The following is a 17,174-nucleotide window of genomic DNA, read 5'->3' on the forward strand; positions in this document are numbered from 1 at the left end:
AAATTATCATTAAAATTTAACAGAAAACTAATAAATGATGAAAATAAAATTATGATGTTATAAGTTGTATTATCATCTTTATTTTCTTTATCTTTTCTCCTCTCATCTCTTCCTTATTTATTTCTATCTATAGATTTATCAACAAAAAATGAGCTACCTTATAAGGTAAAGATCTGGTAAATTTTAATTGTTAGTCCATCCAATGGGCACTGAAATTTTGTTTTACTTGTCCAATTACTACTTAGTAATTAATGTTATGGTAAGATTTATTTTACCACTTTTTATAACTGGAAAGTTTTCTAATAGTATTTTAAATTTTATACAAATGCTTACTTTAATTAATTTAAACTGGTTTCTTCACTGTAGTTTAAAAATACAGCAATGAGTTGCTTAACTTTCCCAGCAACATTTGGTGGCACCATCTGATTATGATATTTGATTAAAAATTTTAAAATATTTTTAACTATTATAAAATGGCAAACAGCTTAATTATGATGGTAGCAATGTGTTTTATAAAAAATTGTAAATACTAATAACAAGTAAAATCATCATTAAGTTTGACCCTATTGGAGATACACACAACTTCCATTATCTCCTGACCCTTTGATCTTTAACCACCAAAATTTAATAGTATCAATCCTCCTAATAAACAAACCTTCTTGCAAAATTTCAGAAGTCTTCAACAAAAAGCTCAGGAGTTATTAAGCTTCAAACAGGGTGAACAAAATTATTCCCTCCATACTCAAAAATATCCATACATATAAAAACCCCTGAATTTTTTTTGCATTTCTTGACATTTCAAGGTCCCAAGTCCAAAAATTTAAAAATCTCAAGTAGTCATTTTTTGACCAATAGCTATACTTTCCCTCTGTTATAGATAACAGCCGAAAAGTAAAAATGGACTAAATTAAAATGGTAATGATTTTTTTAGCAAAATAGCATGAAATAATGCTATTATGAAAGAATAAGATTAAACAAATTGTACAGTTCAGCTAGGGCTACCATATTTATGTATACAATTATTTTAGTCATCAAAATTCAATTCATAGAAATGTCATTACAAAACTAAAATTTTGATTAGGCTACTAAAAATATGATAAACTACTACTTGTCTATTGGTCTCAAACAGAATCATGATGACAAGTTAACTATCAATGATACTAACTGCTGGGCAAATGTAAGGTAAAAAAATTTAAATTTTATTGGACAGACTACAGTGAATATTGTTATTAATCTTATAATAAATTCTCAGAGTAGATTAAATGTTCTATAAGCCAACCCAAATGTTCTTAATCTCATTTTAACTTTCTAGATAATTTTTGATAAATGTCAATTTCATATTCATATAATATAGTAATGATCTAATTCACTAAATAAATATGAAAAAAAATTCATTGTATTCAGAATATGTATTATACAAGATATTACTTAAATCTATTAGCAAATATCTTATCCAGATAATGAAAAATCATTACAAGCAGTACCCTTTTCCTAAAGCAGAAGAAAAAATAACACATACAAACAGTACATAAAGTGGTGACTAAAAGTACTGTAATAATAAATAAATAAAATGTATTTAATACTACTAATTATTTTTGATTATAAACACACATTTATATTGTATCATTTTACAGTATTTTTCAAAGTTTTTGTATATCTTCATCTGCACTTATTTCTTTTGGATTTAACAACAGTTGCTAAATAGTTACTTTCAGAAATATGTTTTTATCATCTTTTCCTTTCAAAATACCATTAACACTTCTCTGCCCCTTGTTTCTTGACAAGAATATAGTGGAGCTCTCTGCTGAAACAGAGCCCCACTTCATATCCTTTTTATGTCAGCTTCAATCAACCCATGGCATTTGTTGTGGTTGTTAGATTGACACTGTTCATTCTGCTCACTTTTATTGTTCTAGTAACTTCTCATCTGAACATATAGGATTTTTATGCTGAGGAACTGCCAGTACTAAAATTAAAACCACTAAAAATATGGTTTTAATTTTACAGCTAGGAAGTCTTTCTTTGAACTATAAATCTTACTATTCTTCCCCCTTTCTCTCTTTTTACATCACCTCTCCTCTTCACATATGTACAGCAATCCCCCACGGTTTCAGCAGCTGGGGGAATAGTTTGTCTGATGCTGTCCATTCAACACGGGAGAGACTGTCATCCAGCAGAGTAAAAGAAATAAGTGCTATTAGGTTTTTTAGTGGTTTTAATTCAAGTATACCGAATTTTTGAGTGGTAGTATGCCAGTACTAATTACCAACTATCAATATTTTTTGTGCTATCTGCTGGTATGGCATACTGCTGCATTCCAGCTGAAAAATAGCACTGATTATAAGTATAAGAATTTTCTTGTGTACTATATATTAAAATATATGTTAAATGGCTCTTGTCATTAACAGCATAATCACAACTGGTAAATATTACACTATTAATCAATATCATCCTTAAAACCAGTAAAATTTCAATGTCGACAAACATTTTTGCTTTAAATTACTATCTTCAGGCAACACCATTTTATAATGAACTCCATAAATGTTAATATTATTTATTTTGTATATCTTAATTTATATGATAATTTTCAGAAAATACCTATTATATAACTACAAGAACTAAACATACTATAATTTTATCATCATCAGAACAAAGCTACTCAAATTTATAATTTACTTTTCAGTATTTAGTTTGAAACTTAATTGGATATTTGTAAAATCAAATAGTTTTGTTTCTTGTTCTGATACTATAATTATCAAGATGTTCTAGTTTTAGAAGTTATTTATAATCTGATGATGAAGCCCAAAGATGTTTAAAAAATGATATTAAATTCCAACTTCTAAATCAATACAACTAGTTTAGCTGTTTTTATTAAGCACAATCATTTTTCTAAATGTTTAACTTCTTTTATTCCAGATAAAAAGATGAATTTACTTTGCTTTAAAAAATGTTTATAATCATTTAAATTAAATATAAGAAATCATTTTAGATCTGTCTTGATCCAAAATAGACTTTAAAAATCTCAAAAAAATTGCTTCTTAAAAATGTAAACTGGGTATCAAAAGATGATAATAAATGTTTGATGTCTAGATTTTGTTAATTTGTTTAATTATTTAAATTTATTATTATAAATAAAATAAGGAACTATTTATTTATTAAATAAAAATAGTAATTATTATTATTATTTTAATCATATAACTAACAGAAATAGGTATGGAAATTTTCAAAATATTTTTTGGTGGTATTTTTAGTCACCACTTACTTTATACTTTACAGTATATACTGTATGTATGTATTTTTTCCCTTATTTTAAACTTAATGTGATATTCAAAAGATTTCTAATTACAGTGAATTCCAATTACCTGCAACATATTAGGACTAGAAAACCCAATAAGTGGATGCACCAATTAAATGAAGTTTATGTATAGTTAACAAAAAAAAATACATGTATAAAATAAAATAAAACTATTATTTATTGAGCAAAATAAAAATACTTAAAAAATGTTCAAACAATTGTTACAAATTAGGAAAAGTATTTATATTAAAAATATTTCAATTTAATATACATCAAGCATTCTTTTTTCAATTGCTTTGAGGACTGTTTACCAATTTTACATAGCACAATAAATTTTTTTCCTGATTCCCATGTCAATTAAATGCACCAAAGATATGGCATTGAGAAACAAGTTCTAGCTAGATATTTTTAAACAGCCTAAATGAGAATATTCCACACAAAAAATTAACAAGTATTTAATCATGGATATTGCTATAAGACAGGGGTCACCAAATTTTTTTCACAGCAGGCCACATAACTGAGAGAATGACAAGCACGGGCTGCATAACCATTTTGTTCAATATTATATACTGAATACACAAAAAAAAAAAATCAACATATTAGTGAGGTTGTGGCCGAAGTTTTCAATGCGAAAATGTGAATATTGAACGTTTAGCACCACCTTCCCATAAGCCTAGAAGTTTGACAATGGCATTTGGATCGTCGGTGGAATCAACCTTGACATTCCAAATGCCATTGTCAAACTTCTAGGCTTAATGTGGCACTGAATATCCAACGTTCACGTTTTTATGTTGAAAACTTCAGCTGCAACCTCGCTATTTATTTACCAAAACACAAACATAATTGCTGCAGTAAGCTTGTAATCGCTTTTCTTAGAAACTTCATAGCAGATACTTACACAAAAAGCACTCCGATATCCAAAGTCTCAAAAAGATGGCAAATTTTTCATTTCACTAATTTTCCTAAAAATTTTATTACTGTCAAATGCAGAAATCAGATTGGACCAATTTGGTAATTTATTAGAATAGGTTAAAGGTTAGGTTAAGTTAGAACGTGGCCGCACAGTGGGGACCCACTGTGTGGCCACGACGGTGCACATAGGTAAAGTTTGACCGTCTTCCATACTCTGTTGGAAATAAACTCATTTCAATAACAGTCATTAACAACACAAACTAAAATTATAAAAATCACAACACACTATAAAGAGCAAAGTAAGACAGCTACAAATTTATTTATTTAGTATAATGTAATACCATATTAAATTTAATATAGTAAATTGATTTTTGTATATTGTTGACAACAGAATTACCAAAAATGTTCCAAGTTTCAATATTTTTATTTTGGCAAGTGAATGAAATAAACTACAGTAGAGCCTCGAAAACTTGGTACTCCGGATAACTCGGCCACACCTTGGCAGGGCGAAAACAAACTTAGGCGAACTTAACTTTCCCGTTTAAACTTAATCTTTTTATATGGAATGAAAATAGCGCTGATTGACCAATGAGCGCTTCGTAGTCCTATTGGAGGTCCGTGTGATCGTCCGATGATTGACGGCCAATCATCTATTCTCTTTTCAAAACTAACGGTTGTTTCTCGATCCGTATTTCTATGGTGACAACCGTTGCTTGTTTGAAAAAGAGGAAAAGCATGGGAACCATACATCTAAACGATTCCATCACGACAACAGTACTCTGCGATGGCATCTTCTCTTAAAAGAAAACAAGTGAACATGTCTATGGAGCAAAAGTTGCAGGCATTAAAGAGCTGGATAATGGAGAAAGTGTCAGTGCAGTGGCTAAGGACTTGGGAGTCAGCTAGATAATTTTCATTGTAGACAGCTTTATGCTTTTCTGAGGTCTGTCTTATCAGGTAAATTACTGTACACAGTGTATTCATTAATTTTCATTTTCATGTAGTAAAGCCTCTATGCCTTCATAAAGGACGTACTTTTCCTTTGTTTAAGGGTATTTGGGCAGTTTATTCTGTAGTATTCTCAAGTAAACAATACATACAAGTACAGTACAGTATTTTCTGAGGAAACACACATACTTATCCTTTTTTAACACCATTCCCGATAACCTGGCATTTTCACAAACTCGACCACCTTTTGGTGCACATTAAGCAGAGTTTTCGAGGCTCTACTGTATATTGGTATCATGCAGTATGAAAATATTTTCAAGAATACAAAAGACAAAATGGAAGAATAAACTAAGTGGAGTAACTTTTAATCCTTATTCTTTCATTTTCTACTCCAATGTTTTAATATCCTGTAAAACATTTCTCATCAGTTTTGTTTTAATAGAGTTATTGCTAACATAAGCAATATTGAATATTTTTCACATATAAATTTTAAAAATTATAAGTGTATTTGTAAAAAAGAGTATATAATTGAGACAGAGCATTAACAAAGAAAACTTCTATGTGGTTTACAGAATTGTGTTCATTTTCAAAATCTGTTCAATAGATCTTGATTAAAACCTTGCTATTTTCCATTAATTGTGATGAGGAATTCAAAAATGTAATAAAAAATGGGGGTCAATGAGTTCATTTTCAAGATATAAGGTCATTTCACAAATGTGTGTGACAAAGTAATGTCCCAAGACGTTCTCTATGTGGTTTATAGAATTGAGTTCATTCTCAAAATTTGTCAAGCCAATTTTGATAAAGAAGGACTAAAACTTTGCCATTTTCTATTAATTACAATGAAGAATCTAGAAACAAAATAAATGTAAATGTAAAAAACAGGGATCCATGATTTCATTATCAATATAAATGGGGTCAAAGTGACAATGTCAAGGCTCCTTGAACATGCCTAATAAAATTTAGGGTCAAATAAAAAAACAGCATTGCATGCACCTAACAGAAAATAGAGCAAAAAATGAATAGAGTACAAGAACAAAGCAATTAGCATCAACTGCTTTCAGTTTTGGTTTTATTTGTATATAGTAATGTGACACATGGGCAATCTGTCAGTTTCCCATAAAAGACCTATGGTGGCCTTTTATGGAAACTAACCCCCTATTTTGGTTAGATAGAGTTAGATAACCTGATAAATAGGATTTAACAATTTGGAGTGCTTATCACACCAAGGCCGACAGAAAGAAGGACCAGAACTTTTACAAAAAAGTTAGTCTTTAAACTTTTTTGTAAAAGTTCTGGTCTGATTCGATATAATGTGGTCTGCTCAAAGCCTAAAAAAAGCTCAAAATTTACTCTGATTCAAATTATCACGGCTTTTCATTGATTCGTATATAATACGATTATTTACAAACACAAACCAACCAGAAAAGGTGGCAATTCATTGTAGCACTGTACTTCCCTTAAATCTATGTTTGTTTGTGCAATTTTGGAAAAAATATAGCATCATGGATGCCATAGGCAATATTGACTTCGCTTGGCAAGAACTAACTGATAAATGCATGAACAGAGTGTGGAAGAAATTATGGCTGAAAGTATCCAAGAATTCTCAACGAGAAGAGCCTATCGCTGTATTGTTAGGTTGACCAAATTGTCAACCTAATCGATACAGCAAAAGTAGATGTAGACAAGCAGGATATTGAGGAGTTACTGCAAATTTCTGGTGAAAGCCTTACCAACAACAACCTTCAAGAACTGGCAGAACAAGGAATTCATATAGAACTGGAAAATAGTGATTCTGAAAACAAAGAACCCAGAGAATTTCTCTACATATTTCCTTAGTACAAGTTTGGTAAGATAACCAAAATCGCCGATCAAATTGTAGTGAATGATCCAGATTTTGAAAGAAGTGCAAAAGCAAAACGAGGTGTTTTGGATGCAATCTCTTGCTACCGACAAATGCTTAAGGAAAGAAAGAAAAAAAGCAACAAATGAAACTACACAACTTTATCGCAAAAAACAAGAATTTTAGAAAAGCCAGGACGTTCATCACAAAAAATGAACTTTACATTTTTGTATGCATATGTTTGTGTGTTATTTAACATATATTATTTTATGCAAATTAATATAAAAATAACTTAAAGTAAAATTTGTTTATTTTTGGTTGCATGTTCCCCTATTCCTATTTACTCTATGTTAAAATGACCTCATTTAACGCTGTTTCGCTTAGCACTTTGTCGTCTAGGAACGCATCCCCCACTTAAGTGGGGTCTTACTGTATTTGTATTTTTAAATGGTTGCTATATTTTATTTCTTGCCTATGGCTAGCAGTGATCATATATTAAAAGTAAAAAAGGTGACATCTAGGACTATGCTTAGACAAAATGGACAAGCAGGGAATTTAGATGAAAAAGCACCTGGAGTCAGTGCCCATCAATTATGTAACTGAATGATTTTAAGAATTCAATCTCAAAATATTTGTCATATACACATGCCTTTGGGATTAATTTGTTATCTTCACATGGAATGAATCTCCAGCATTTCAAATAATTTTATGGCACCCTTAAAAGTGCCTTTTATTGTCTTTTTGACTACATTATCTGGAATTGCATCCGGGAACAAAGCATCTTGACATGTTTGCTAATGACTAAATAAGTAAAACCTAAATAACTAAATGCCTTAATGATTAAATGCTAGTAACTAAATGCATTAATAAATGCTTATAACTAAATGACTGAAAAATAAAATGCCTTCTACTATTTTCATATTGTAGTAAATCCCAAACATTTGAAACGTTCCTAGTGACCAATGCAGTCATTTCCACTACTTTTCCACTCACAGTCGGTGACCAGATAATCCATTGACTCTGGTAAAACTATTGTATACATTTTTATTACTTTGTTATGGGTTTTCATGCCTGTTTCTATATTGAAACTGTTCAAATTATTGTAGATCTAAATAAATTTATTCTCTTCCTCCATCAACCTTAATTGGTTCCAAAAAGTTTTGACTAGGGCAGGCATGGCCAACATATGGCCTGATCCAGCCTGTCTAATAAATTTATGTGGCCCGCGATAAATTTTTCAATATTAGCTACTGAATTCCAAATAGCTCAATGAAAAATTCCGACGCCTAGGGAAAAAAAAGGTCAATAACCCACTGTGCATTTAGAGTTAACCCTCCATTACAAATCTCGTAAGTACAGCATAGTGTTGATAAAGCATGATAATGTGAGAAATGTATCTGTAATCTCTATCTACAATTCAGTCTCTACGGGGTGACGTCACAATGAGATCTCGCACCATCTCAAAATCTTCCTAGGGCAGCCTCTGGTTCGGCCAGTGGAAAAAGTTTTCTTTCCAATTCAGCCCGGGGGCAAAAACTGTTGGCCACCCCTGGACTAGGGCAATGATGACAAACCTTTTTCTGAAGATGAGTTGAAATTGAATTCAAAATTTATTAACTCCAAATTGTGACTCAATTTATAAGCATTATTTTGTTACTTTTTAATTACTCAAATTAAATATTTGCATTTAATTCAAGTAATTAATTAAAAAATGCTAACAAATTTTACTTTATTCTATATCACAAAAATAACAAACTATAAGTGAAAAGAAAATAATTTTATTATAACAGAAAGCAACTTTTGTTTAAAATTGTGCAATTTCAATTTTATTATTTACGCCATGACCATAGACCAAAATAAGTTTTTTCTTTTTTTATTCCGAAGGTTTCCAAGAATTTCGGGCTTTCGCTCTAATTCGGAAGTTATTTTTTCCGGCAAGATCTAACAAATTTAAGAAATTACCGGGCAAATATTTATACAATTTCATCATATTTGTTCGCCTTATTTAACGATTAACCACCGATTGTACGAATTTTCGGCACGTTACTTAGAAATTCCGTAAAGTTAAAAATTTTTCATAAACAGATAATTAAAAGCGTCTAATATTTAAATGATTGGTTAGAGTACTTACTTGCGCACCGACCACCACAATTTGTGGTAACTGAATGGAGTCTGTACCGATGGTGTTGAATACGTCTTGTAATTTATTAATAACTGGTATTAAGGCTTCCATTTCTTAATTCTCGGACACTACTTATATAAAACGTTAGTCGATTAATTATTTAAATCACGAGAATAAACGAATGCCATAGAAAAAAAAGGGACTGTTAATATTAATCCGGAGCCAACAGTCTACCTCTTCCGCGCCAATCTTCGCCTATCGGACGAACGACGTTGCCGCCCTCTGACGCTAGTTTTATATTATTAATCTCGGTTTTTTTTTTTTTTTAACGAACATTTGACGAGGTAAAAACGCGGAGTGCATTTACCTCGTAAAATATGGCGCTGCCGATAGGAAGATAAAGGAAACTAATTTGCCAATTTTTCCGCCACATGTAAAGATAGAGTATACAACTCTACCTTTACATGAAATCATATAAAATTTTATTCAAAATTTATTTCGGTTTTATGAAAGTACCAGTATCTAGCATGTTTTAAAAAAGTTTTATGCGTCAGGGATAATTTCTGTCCATGCCTTCAAGGTAACAATAAATATTTTATAAAATATTACTTTATTTAAAAACGAGCAATTATTTATTGTGACATCGTCACAATATCGGGCTGCAATTTTTAATCTTATTTTTAAATTTATTTAATTTAGGATATATGCTCTCCACCTCAAATTAGTACTGTAGTGTCTTGCTCCTGTACATCATACTTTTCTGTTAGCAATAGAGTCGTGCCGGCAATCTTTAACTGCTTTCAGGGGAAGTTTTGAATTGAAATAACGTGACTTTCGGTTCGCATCGGAAGTTCATATATCGGGGCCGCCTATCCCTAACGTTTTCATATTGTCTTTCATCTATTTAATTCCGTTCTCGAGAGTAAGGAAAGACGGCCGGAAGGACGCTAGTGGGAATTTATAGGTCTGCAACTTTTACAAATTGCAGTCTGCAAAAACCCCATCAATGAGATTACATAAAGTTTAGATGAATTATTGATATTCCGGGTTTCCCAGAATTTTTTAGGTGGGTCGTCTGGATATGCACCCCCTGCTACACTAAAAAAAGCACACCTATGCCTAATGTTATATTTGCCTTAGTCCAATGTTTCCCGATGCTTCGTTTTTAACATCGTTATCGACTGTAGTATGTTTGGTACATTTCAGAATAACTTCTGATAACAAAACACAGGTTAACGAGAATGATTGTTAATGGATAGTGTTCTATAAGCCGAAAAACTCTTACGTCGGTGATTCTTTCACGCATTGGCGTAACGTATTTCATTTAATCTTAAGGTATATGAGTCAAACCCATTGAAACGAATTTAATGGGACTTAAAAATTTGCACTTTCAATTAACGAAATTTGTATTAACCGAAATGCCTATCATCCGTCGCCCAAGAAATAGTAAATTTACTTCGCATAAACCGATAACGTAATAACGGAGTTTGGTTACAGTGTATTCGCTAATTGTTGTGATCTTACGGGACATTCCAATTTTCAACGCGAGTGTTGAGTGTTGAAGTCAACAATTTGACGTTATCAACGACGTTCCAACTCGAGTGCGAATTGCTTAGTTCCCATAATTCCATTCTCAGCAAGATGGATTCCATTCAAATGTCTTACCAATTACCCACAATTCATTGGAAAGTAGCAGTCAACATATCTGTTGAGTGTTGAGTCAGCGCTGACAACAGCGCTACCTCAACGTTGAAAAAAGGAACGAATTTTAACAAATGTTGAGATCAGCGCTGAGTCAGCGTTGAAAATTGGAATGTCCCGTTAGTTTAATAAAACCAGTGTTTTCTTACATTTAAAACTGCATGAAATTGATACAATACAATTTCTTTCTATTAATTTTATCTTAATTTTCATAAGTTTTATTTAAGTGTATTTATTTAGTTTAATAAACGTGTGACCTCAGGGTCAGCACCACGTTGTTGATGCTACTGTGTCTTTTTCGATTGACACAGAAGCAGCGAAGGCTGCTTATTTTCGTTCGTATTAGATTACGCGAGCGGTCGGATTCGGATGGAGGAGGTTTAAGAGACAGCGTTTAGGAAGGAAAACTGAAAACTTTTCTTTTTTAAAATTCTTTCCGCCCTGTGGTTACTAAGAGGTCTCTTTTTTACAAGTTCATTATGGGTTCGACCAGGCCCACAATAGAGCGGCCAAGTGATGCAGGACGGGGCCAGACATATTCGAACGGACCATCTCCGAAAAATTCCTAGGGAATATTTGACTCATCCGTATTCGAACCCGGGTCCCTCAGAGCGGTAGGCTTGTCAGCTTGCTAGAGCTTTCCTTTCGCCAGGAAGGAAAGCTCTGGTAACAAGTTAATTTTTGATTTTGGTTGCTATGCCTTGACTCTGGTCCGGTATAGTACACAGCCACCGGTATCAACCGCGAATAACCCACTAAACCCAAAATAATAATAATAATAAATACATTCGCTCAGAGAGCCGGAACATTCCAGTTCATTTTGATTCTAAACGGAAAGTAAAAGATAGATACAATCAACGAGCTAGAATTTACTACATAGGGTGCGTTTAGAAATTCTAACCGGTGTTACCGGTAACTGGCGATAGTTACCAAGGCGTTCAGAAAATGTGACCTAAATAACTAACCGCGTTTAGAAATCACTGTTATGACGTCACCGGTTGTCCTGCGGTACTTACCAAAGTTACCCAGGTGTCGAAGCGGTTTTAGCGGTTCAATTAAATTACAAAATGGCAGACACAGTGTATCGTTGTGGAGATTGCGGCCGAGAATTTAAAAGTTTGGATGAAATAAAACAGCATTTTGCTTCGGAACATGTTTTTGCCCCACAAACTGATCAACAAAATTCTCAAAAGCCAATTTCGTCCCAAAATTCAGCTTTAACGGATGGGACAGACGGACAGCATTGTCGTTGGTCAGCAAATGCTGTGAAGTTACTGATATCACTATATAAAGAACATGAAAATAAATTTTCCGATATTTGTTGGCCAAGCAAGAAGGTATGTAAATATTTATTTATTCTTTTTCGAGTAGTTAAAGGAATTACTTATTTATTAGAAGTCCTCACTCATAACGTCTAACACTTAAGGTAAACGCACTGGTAGTGGACACTGCACGAGTAGTGGACACTTTGAACTTCAAATATGAGTATAATAAGGTTGTAGATGGCTTCACATTTCAAACATACAAATCATTCAGTAGACAGAAGTTTTGTCTACTCAATGATTTGTATGTTTGAACAGTGAAGCCATCTACAATCTTATTACTCCTATTTGAAGTTCAAAGTGTCCACTACTCGTGCAGTGTTCACTACCGGTGCGTTTACCTTAATTGTTTAACAATTAATCCATATAGTTTTTCATATAAGATATCGATAAAAGAGAAACATCTCGGTTATTAAAAACATTCTATCAGAACAGTTTAGAGCAGAGAGAAAAATATTAATTTATCATGACCAGTACAACAATATTGCTGGCTAATATCTNCCTTAATTGTTTAACAATTAATCCATATAGTTTTTCATATAAGATATCGATAAAAGAGAAACATCTCGGTTATTAAAAACATTCTATCAGAACAGTTTAGAGCAGAGAGAAAAATATTAATTTATCATGACCAGTACAACAATATTGCTGGCTAATATCTAGTACTGTACAGTACAATAGAGCAATGCAACACAGATAGTCTATGTACATTTCAAGTCTGAAAAGGGATTTTTTTTTTCTTTTTTACAAAGGAATTATTACAGTTTGTCCCCAAATGATAGAGCCATTTTATAGTAGTGACATAATAGAAATAGTAAGCAAAACGTAATATGATAAACCAATAATCAATCCTCTATGTAATAATTATATTAAAAAATATTAAAATGAAGATATAAACCAATCTTGATAATGTTGTACAGGATATACTTGCCCTATAATGATATTCATTTTTACTTCAGCATTTAAATTGCAATTGTTATGAAAAATAGTACACGGGGTGGTATAAAATATAAAATAATAGAGTGAATTTATGTAAGAATGAAAAGTAATGAAAATAGTCATTCTTAAAATATAACTATTTAATTATTAAATTCTGTGTTAATATTAGGAGCTAAAATTTAACACAGAAACTAAAATGAAAAAAATTATAACTGACCTAAAATTTNATAATAGAGTGAATTTATGTAAGAATGAAAAGTAATGAAAATAGTCATTCTTAAAATATAACTATTTAATTATTAAATTCTGTGTTAATATTAGGAGCTAAGATATAAACCAATCTTGATAATGTTGTACAGGATATACTTGCCTTATAATGATATTCATTTTTACTTCAGCATTTAAATTGCAATTGTTATGGAAAATAGTACACTGGGTGGTATAAAATATAAAATAATAGAGTGAATTTATGTAAGAATGAAAAGTAATGAAAATAGTCATTCTTAAAATATAACTATTTAATTATTAAATTCTGTGTTAATATTAGGAGCTAAAATTTAACACAGAAACCAAAATGAAAAAAATTATAACTGACCTAAAATTTATATCTTTCAGGTGTGGAGTTTAATTTCACAAACAATGAATGAAAATAATTACCTTGTCACAGGTAATCAATGTGACGAAAAATGGAGGAATTTAAAAAAAAAACGTATAAGAAAATTAAAGATGGGAACAAACAAACTGGCCGAGGAAGAAGCCAATGGGAATTTTTTTCCATAATGGACGAGATTCTCAGACAGCGGCCAGATATTGAGCCACCTGCTATTTTTGAGAGTTCCTCTTCAACTGTACAGGTTTTGAGTAAGTGATTTGTCTGCATTATACAAGTGATTTGTCTGAATGTCATATTACAATATATAATTATCTTTATGTAGACATGATGGAAAGCAATTCAGAAGATCCAGGAAACATTGGGATTGGGGGATTGAGTCAACATCATCAACTGTCTCTTCTCTTCCCAAATTTCCACAAAAACGTAAGCGCAAACCAGAATGGTTTGGGGAATATAAAGAACTGAAGGAAAAATCCAGAGAAGAAAGAAGACAGCGACATGCTGAATTATTAGAATTAAGGAGGAAACAGCATGAGGACAACATGGAATTCCGCAAAGACCTATTAGGTGTCTTAAAGAGTTTGGTTGAAAAATAAAAATTCTATTAAATGTTAACAAAATCTCTCTTTGCACTATGATTTAAACACAAAAAATTTTTCACCAATTAGATAAGATTCATTTAAAAGAACAGTGGCAATGTATGTATTATTCAAGGCAGCCAACAACAACATTGTTTTATAATTTTTTATTTCAGATTATTAAAAAGTAATTAACAGTAACAAATCAGAATAATCAAATACCAAAATAACAACAACAATATACATCAATAATAACAATAAACATCAATACTGTATGTTGTAAACAGATTTTTACAACATTTGCATTAATATATTTCTTTTATTCTGTGCTCGAGCACATGTACTACTTGAATCTGGTATGGATTCACTAGGGTTGTCATTTTCAATTACAGTTTCATCCTGTAAATCTCCATCATAAAATAAACAAATATTATGTAACACACAGCAGGCCATAATAAACATTGGTATGAGATAAGAGTTGCCCATATCCACGTATCTCAAACGTCTGAAACGTCCTTTCAATAAACCAAAGGCACGTTCCACTGTGTTCCTTGTTCTACTGTGTTTGAGATTAAAATTTAGCTGCTGTGGACTTAAATGTCCGTTATCTCTAAATGGCGTTATTAACTGTTCTTGTAGGGGATATGCAGAGTCACCTAAAAGATGGCATTTTGGTGGAAACATCGTACTCAAACTTCTCCCCAATTTAGAACGTTGAAACACATGAGCATCATGGACACTTCCAACTTCTCCTGCATAGCAGTCTATGAACCTGCACCTAATGATATAGTTAAGTCAATGAAATTAACTTTAAAATCTAAATTTAAACTGAAACAAAAGGAATGATTTACAAACCTAGAATCCACTACAGCTTGGAGTAAGACTGAATGGAAACCTTTTCTGTTTATATATGATTCTGGATGATTTGTTGGTGCCTTGATTGGTATGTGTGATCCATCAATGCAGCCAATCACACCAGGAAATCCACATGCTTTTTTGAACGAAGAAGCATTAGCTTCAAGTTCATCACCTGATGGAAAGCGTATAAACTGTCCAGACAAACTGGAAATTGCCTCCAAAACTTTCTTACATGTGAACCATAATGTGGCTTTTGAAACATTAAAACGATCACTTACAGATCTGAAAGTAAAAATAATATTTATCTATTAACAAAAAACTGGCTTAACAAAGCATTTTTTTGATTCACTTATCAATGGAATGCATGATATCAAGCAAAAAAATGATCTTAAAAATAGAAAAATTAAATATTCTTTCAAAAAAGGTTTTAATGCAATTGTAAAATTTTATGAATCATTTATCAAAGCAAATGTCTCTTAAAATCTAAAATGACGTTAATTTAACATTCTTACTGTTATTGGAACAATCCTACCATAGAATACATCTATTTTTATAACTTAAAAACAAAATTGATTACCTGTACGATTCCGGAGTTACCGTTAGCTACAAGGTCATAAGAATTTGCTTTCTCGGTTCTAATGTCTGACGACCACGACTGCACTTGTTTATGAGTTTTTCCGAAATCTAAAACGATTTATTTTCATTATAGAATATTGTATTAGTTAATAGAACTGAAATAAAATAGTTTATTTTACCTTCCTATTTAAAAACATTAATAATTATTAATGTATTTAAATAGGAAGGTAAAATAAAGGTCAAGCGATAAAACAGAGAAATTAATTCATGACTATTCTGATACCTTGAATTTTACCAAAATTAATATATTTGATAAACTTACCATGTTTTCAACGACATTAAAAGTTTCAGGACTCATTCTAAAATGGCTTTTGAACGTGCGCGGGGAAAATCGCGAAACGATTTCCTCCACGTACCCTTCCACCTTCGGAGTTTTCTCCGATAGACGTTCAACTTCTTTAAGTTCATTTTCATCATCTGATGAACTAGAACTTGCCAAATCTTCATCTTCATATGCTTCCGAATCAATATCCGAGAGTATTTTTAAAATTAATGAAATTATCTCTTCTCGATTCGAACGCACCGCCATGTTTTTCACCACAAAATGACCAGTCCGTTTAGAAATGCGACACTCTCCTGGAATAACCGGATATGACCGATGACGTCAGTCACCACTACCGCTGTATTACCGGTTAGAATTTCCAAACGCGCCCTAAGTGGCCAATACGGCCGATTACCGATTACTTACCGATTAATCGGTGCATCCTTAATAAATACTACTAGTCTGTAGACGCCAACACACGTATACACGGAATATTTTTTCTTTTATTTTGACTTTTCTGAGTTCAGGAGGTCTCAAAACATGGAGATTTGCAGAAACTCTGAGGATCAAATTTGACACGATTTTAATGCTTTCTCTTGTTATGTAGACATTTGCCAGATATCGGTCTTTCACAGTAACATATAGGCTACATAAATCCGAGAAAATAAAATTAAGAATGTTTAGAATTGCATTTAACTTATCTCTACAGAATATTTTGTCTTGCTTAGAATCGTTTAAATAAAGGGTTAAAGAAAGAAATGTTTTATTTACTTTTAAAATTAAAAAAAAAGAAAACTAAGTAGAGTCATTTTGACTCGCACTATCTCAGTTAAGGGTTAAAAATTTTCCTTTCCTTTGCATACTTTTACACAACGAGTTAGAATATTCTATCTCGCTGCCGTTACAGAAAACAAATGCCACGCCCTTTGACTGAAAGGAAAATGGCAGATGTATATTCAATTTTCTTTCAACGTGGCGTCGGCACAGCCACTCTATATAGTAGGCCTATATTCTAGCTCGTTGGATACAACGTTTATGTAATGATTGGACAAAATTATCTTCGGAATTTACATTTTGGATTTTTTATTTTCATTGAAATTATTAAAAATTTTTAAAAATAATATTTTGTTCGACTAATTTGTAAA

The 17,174-nt window shown here is 31.8% G+C and overlaps 3 protein-coding genes across 3 annotated transcripts in view; all 3 read right to left on the bottom strand.

Moving 5' to 3' along the window:
* LOC111620397 (dynamin-1-like protein) overlaps positions 1-9,388 on the bottom strand; it is a 93,303-nt gene extending 83,915 nt beyond the window's left edge. Inside the window, exon 1 of the mRNA XM_023362315.1 lies at positions 9,130-9,388. Within this exon, the coding sequence (XP_023218083.1) occupies positions 9,130-9,231 (102 nt within the window). The 5' untranslated portion in view covers positions 9,232-9,388. The remainder of the gene's footprint in view (positions 1-9,129) is intronic.
* Positions 9,389-14,067: 4,679 nt separating this feature from the next.
* On the bottom strand, positions 14,068-15,675 carry LOC111620391 (putative nuclease HARBI1). Its single transcript, XM_023362306.1, has 3 exons — positions 15,664-15,675; positions 15,129-15,436; positions 14,068-15,051 (listed from the first exon to the last, which is right to left on the bottom strand). The coding sequence occupies exons 1-3, from the start codon at positions 15,673-15,675 to the stop codon at positions 14,565-14,567; spliced, it is 807 nt and encodes a 268-aa protein (XP_023218074.1). The 3' UTR covers positions 14,068-14,564.
* LOC111620380 lies at positions 15,410-16,384 on the bottom strand. Its single transcript, XM_023362298.1, has 2 exons — positions 16,030-16,384; positions 15,410-15,815 (listed from the first exon to the last, which is right to left on the bottom strand). The coding sequence occupies exons 1-2, from the start codon at positions 16,294-16,296 to the stop codon at positions 15,735-15,737; spliced, it is 348 nt and encodes a 115-aa protein (XP_023218066.1). The 5' UTR covers positions 16,297-16,384; the 3' UTR covers positions 15,410-15,734.
* Between the last annotated feature and the right edge of the window lie 790 nt (positions 16,385-17,174).

The sequence above is a fragment of the Centruroides sculpturatus genome, unplaced genomic scaffold (assembly GCF_000671375.1).
Source record: "Centruroides sculpturatus isolate CEXI.00-Female unplaced genomic scaffold, Cexi_2.0 scaffold209, whole genome shotgun sequence".
Taxonomy (NCBI): domain Eukaryota; kingdom Metazoa; phylum Arthropoda; class Arachnida; order Scorpiones; family Buthidae; genus Centruroides; species Centruroides sculpturatus.

Bases quoted from the DNA above. Each gene is read 5' to 3' on its own strand.
- LOC111620391 (XM_023362306.1), bottom strand. The intron at 15,052-15,128 runs GTTTGTAAATCA...CTATATCATTAG, and splicing joins CAAGCTGTAGTGGATTCTAG to GTGCAGGTTCATAGACTGCT.
- LOC111620380 (XM_023362298.1), bottom strand. From the start codon at position 16,296: ATGGCGGTGCGTTCGAATCGAGAAGAGATAATTTCATTAATTTTAAAA. The intron at 15,816-16,029 runs GTAAGTTTATCA...AAATCGTTTTAG, and splicing joins TTAATGTCGTTGAAAACATG to ATTTCGGAAAAACTCATAAA.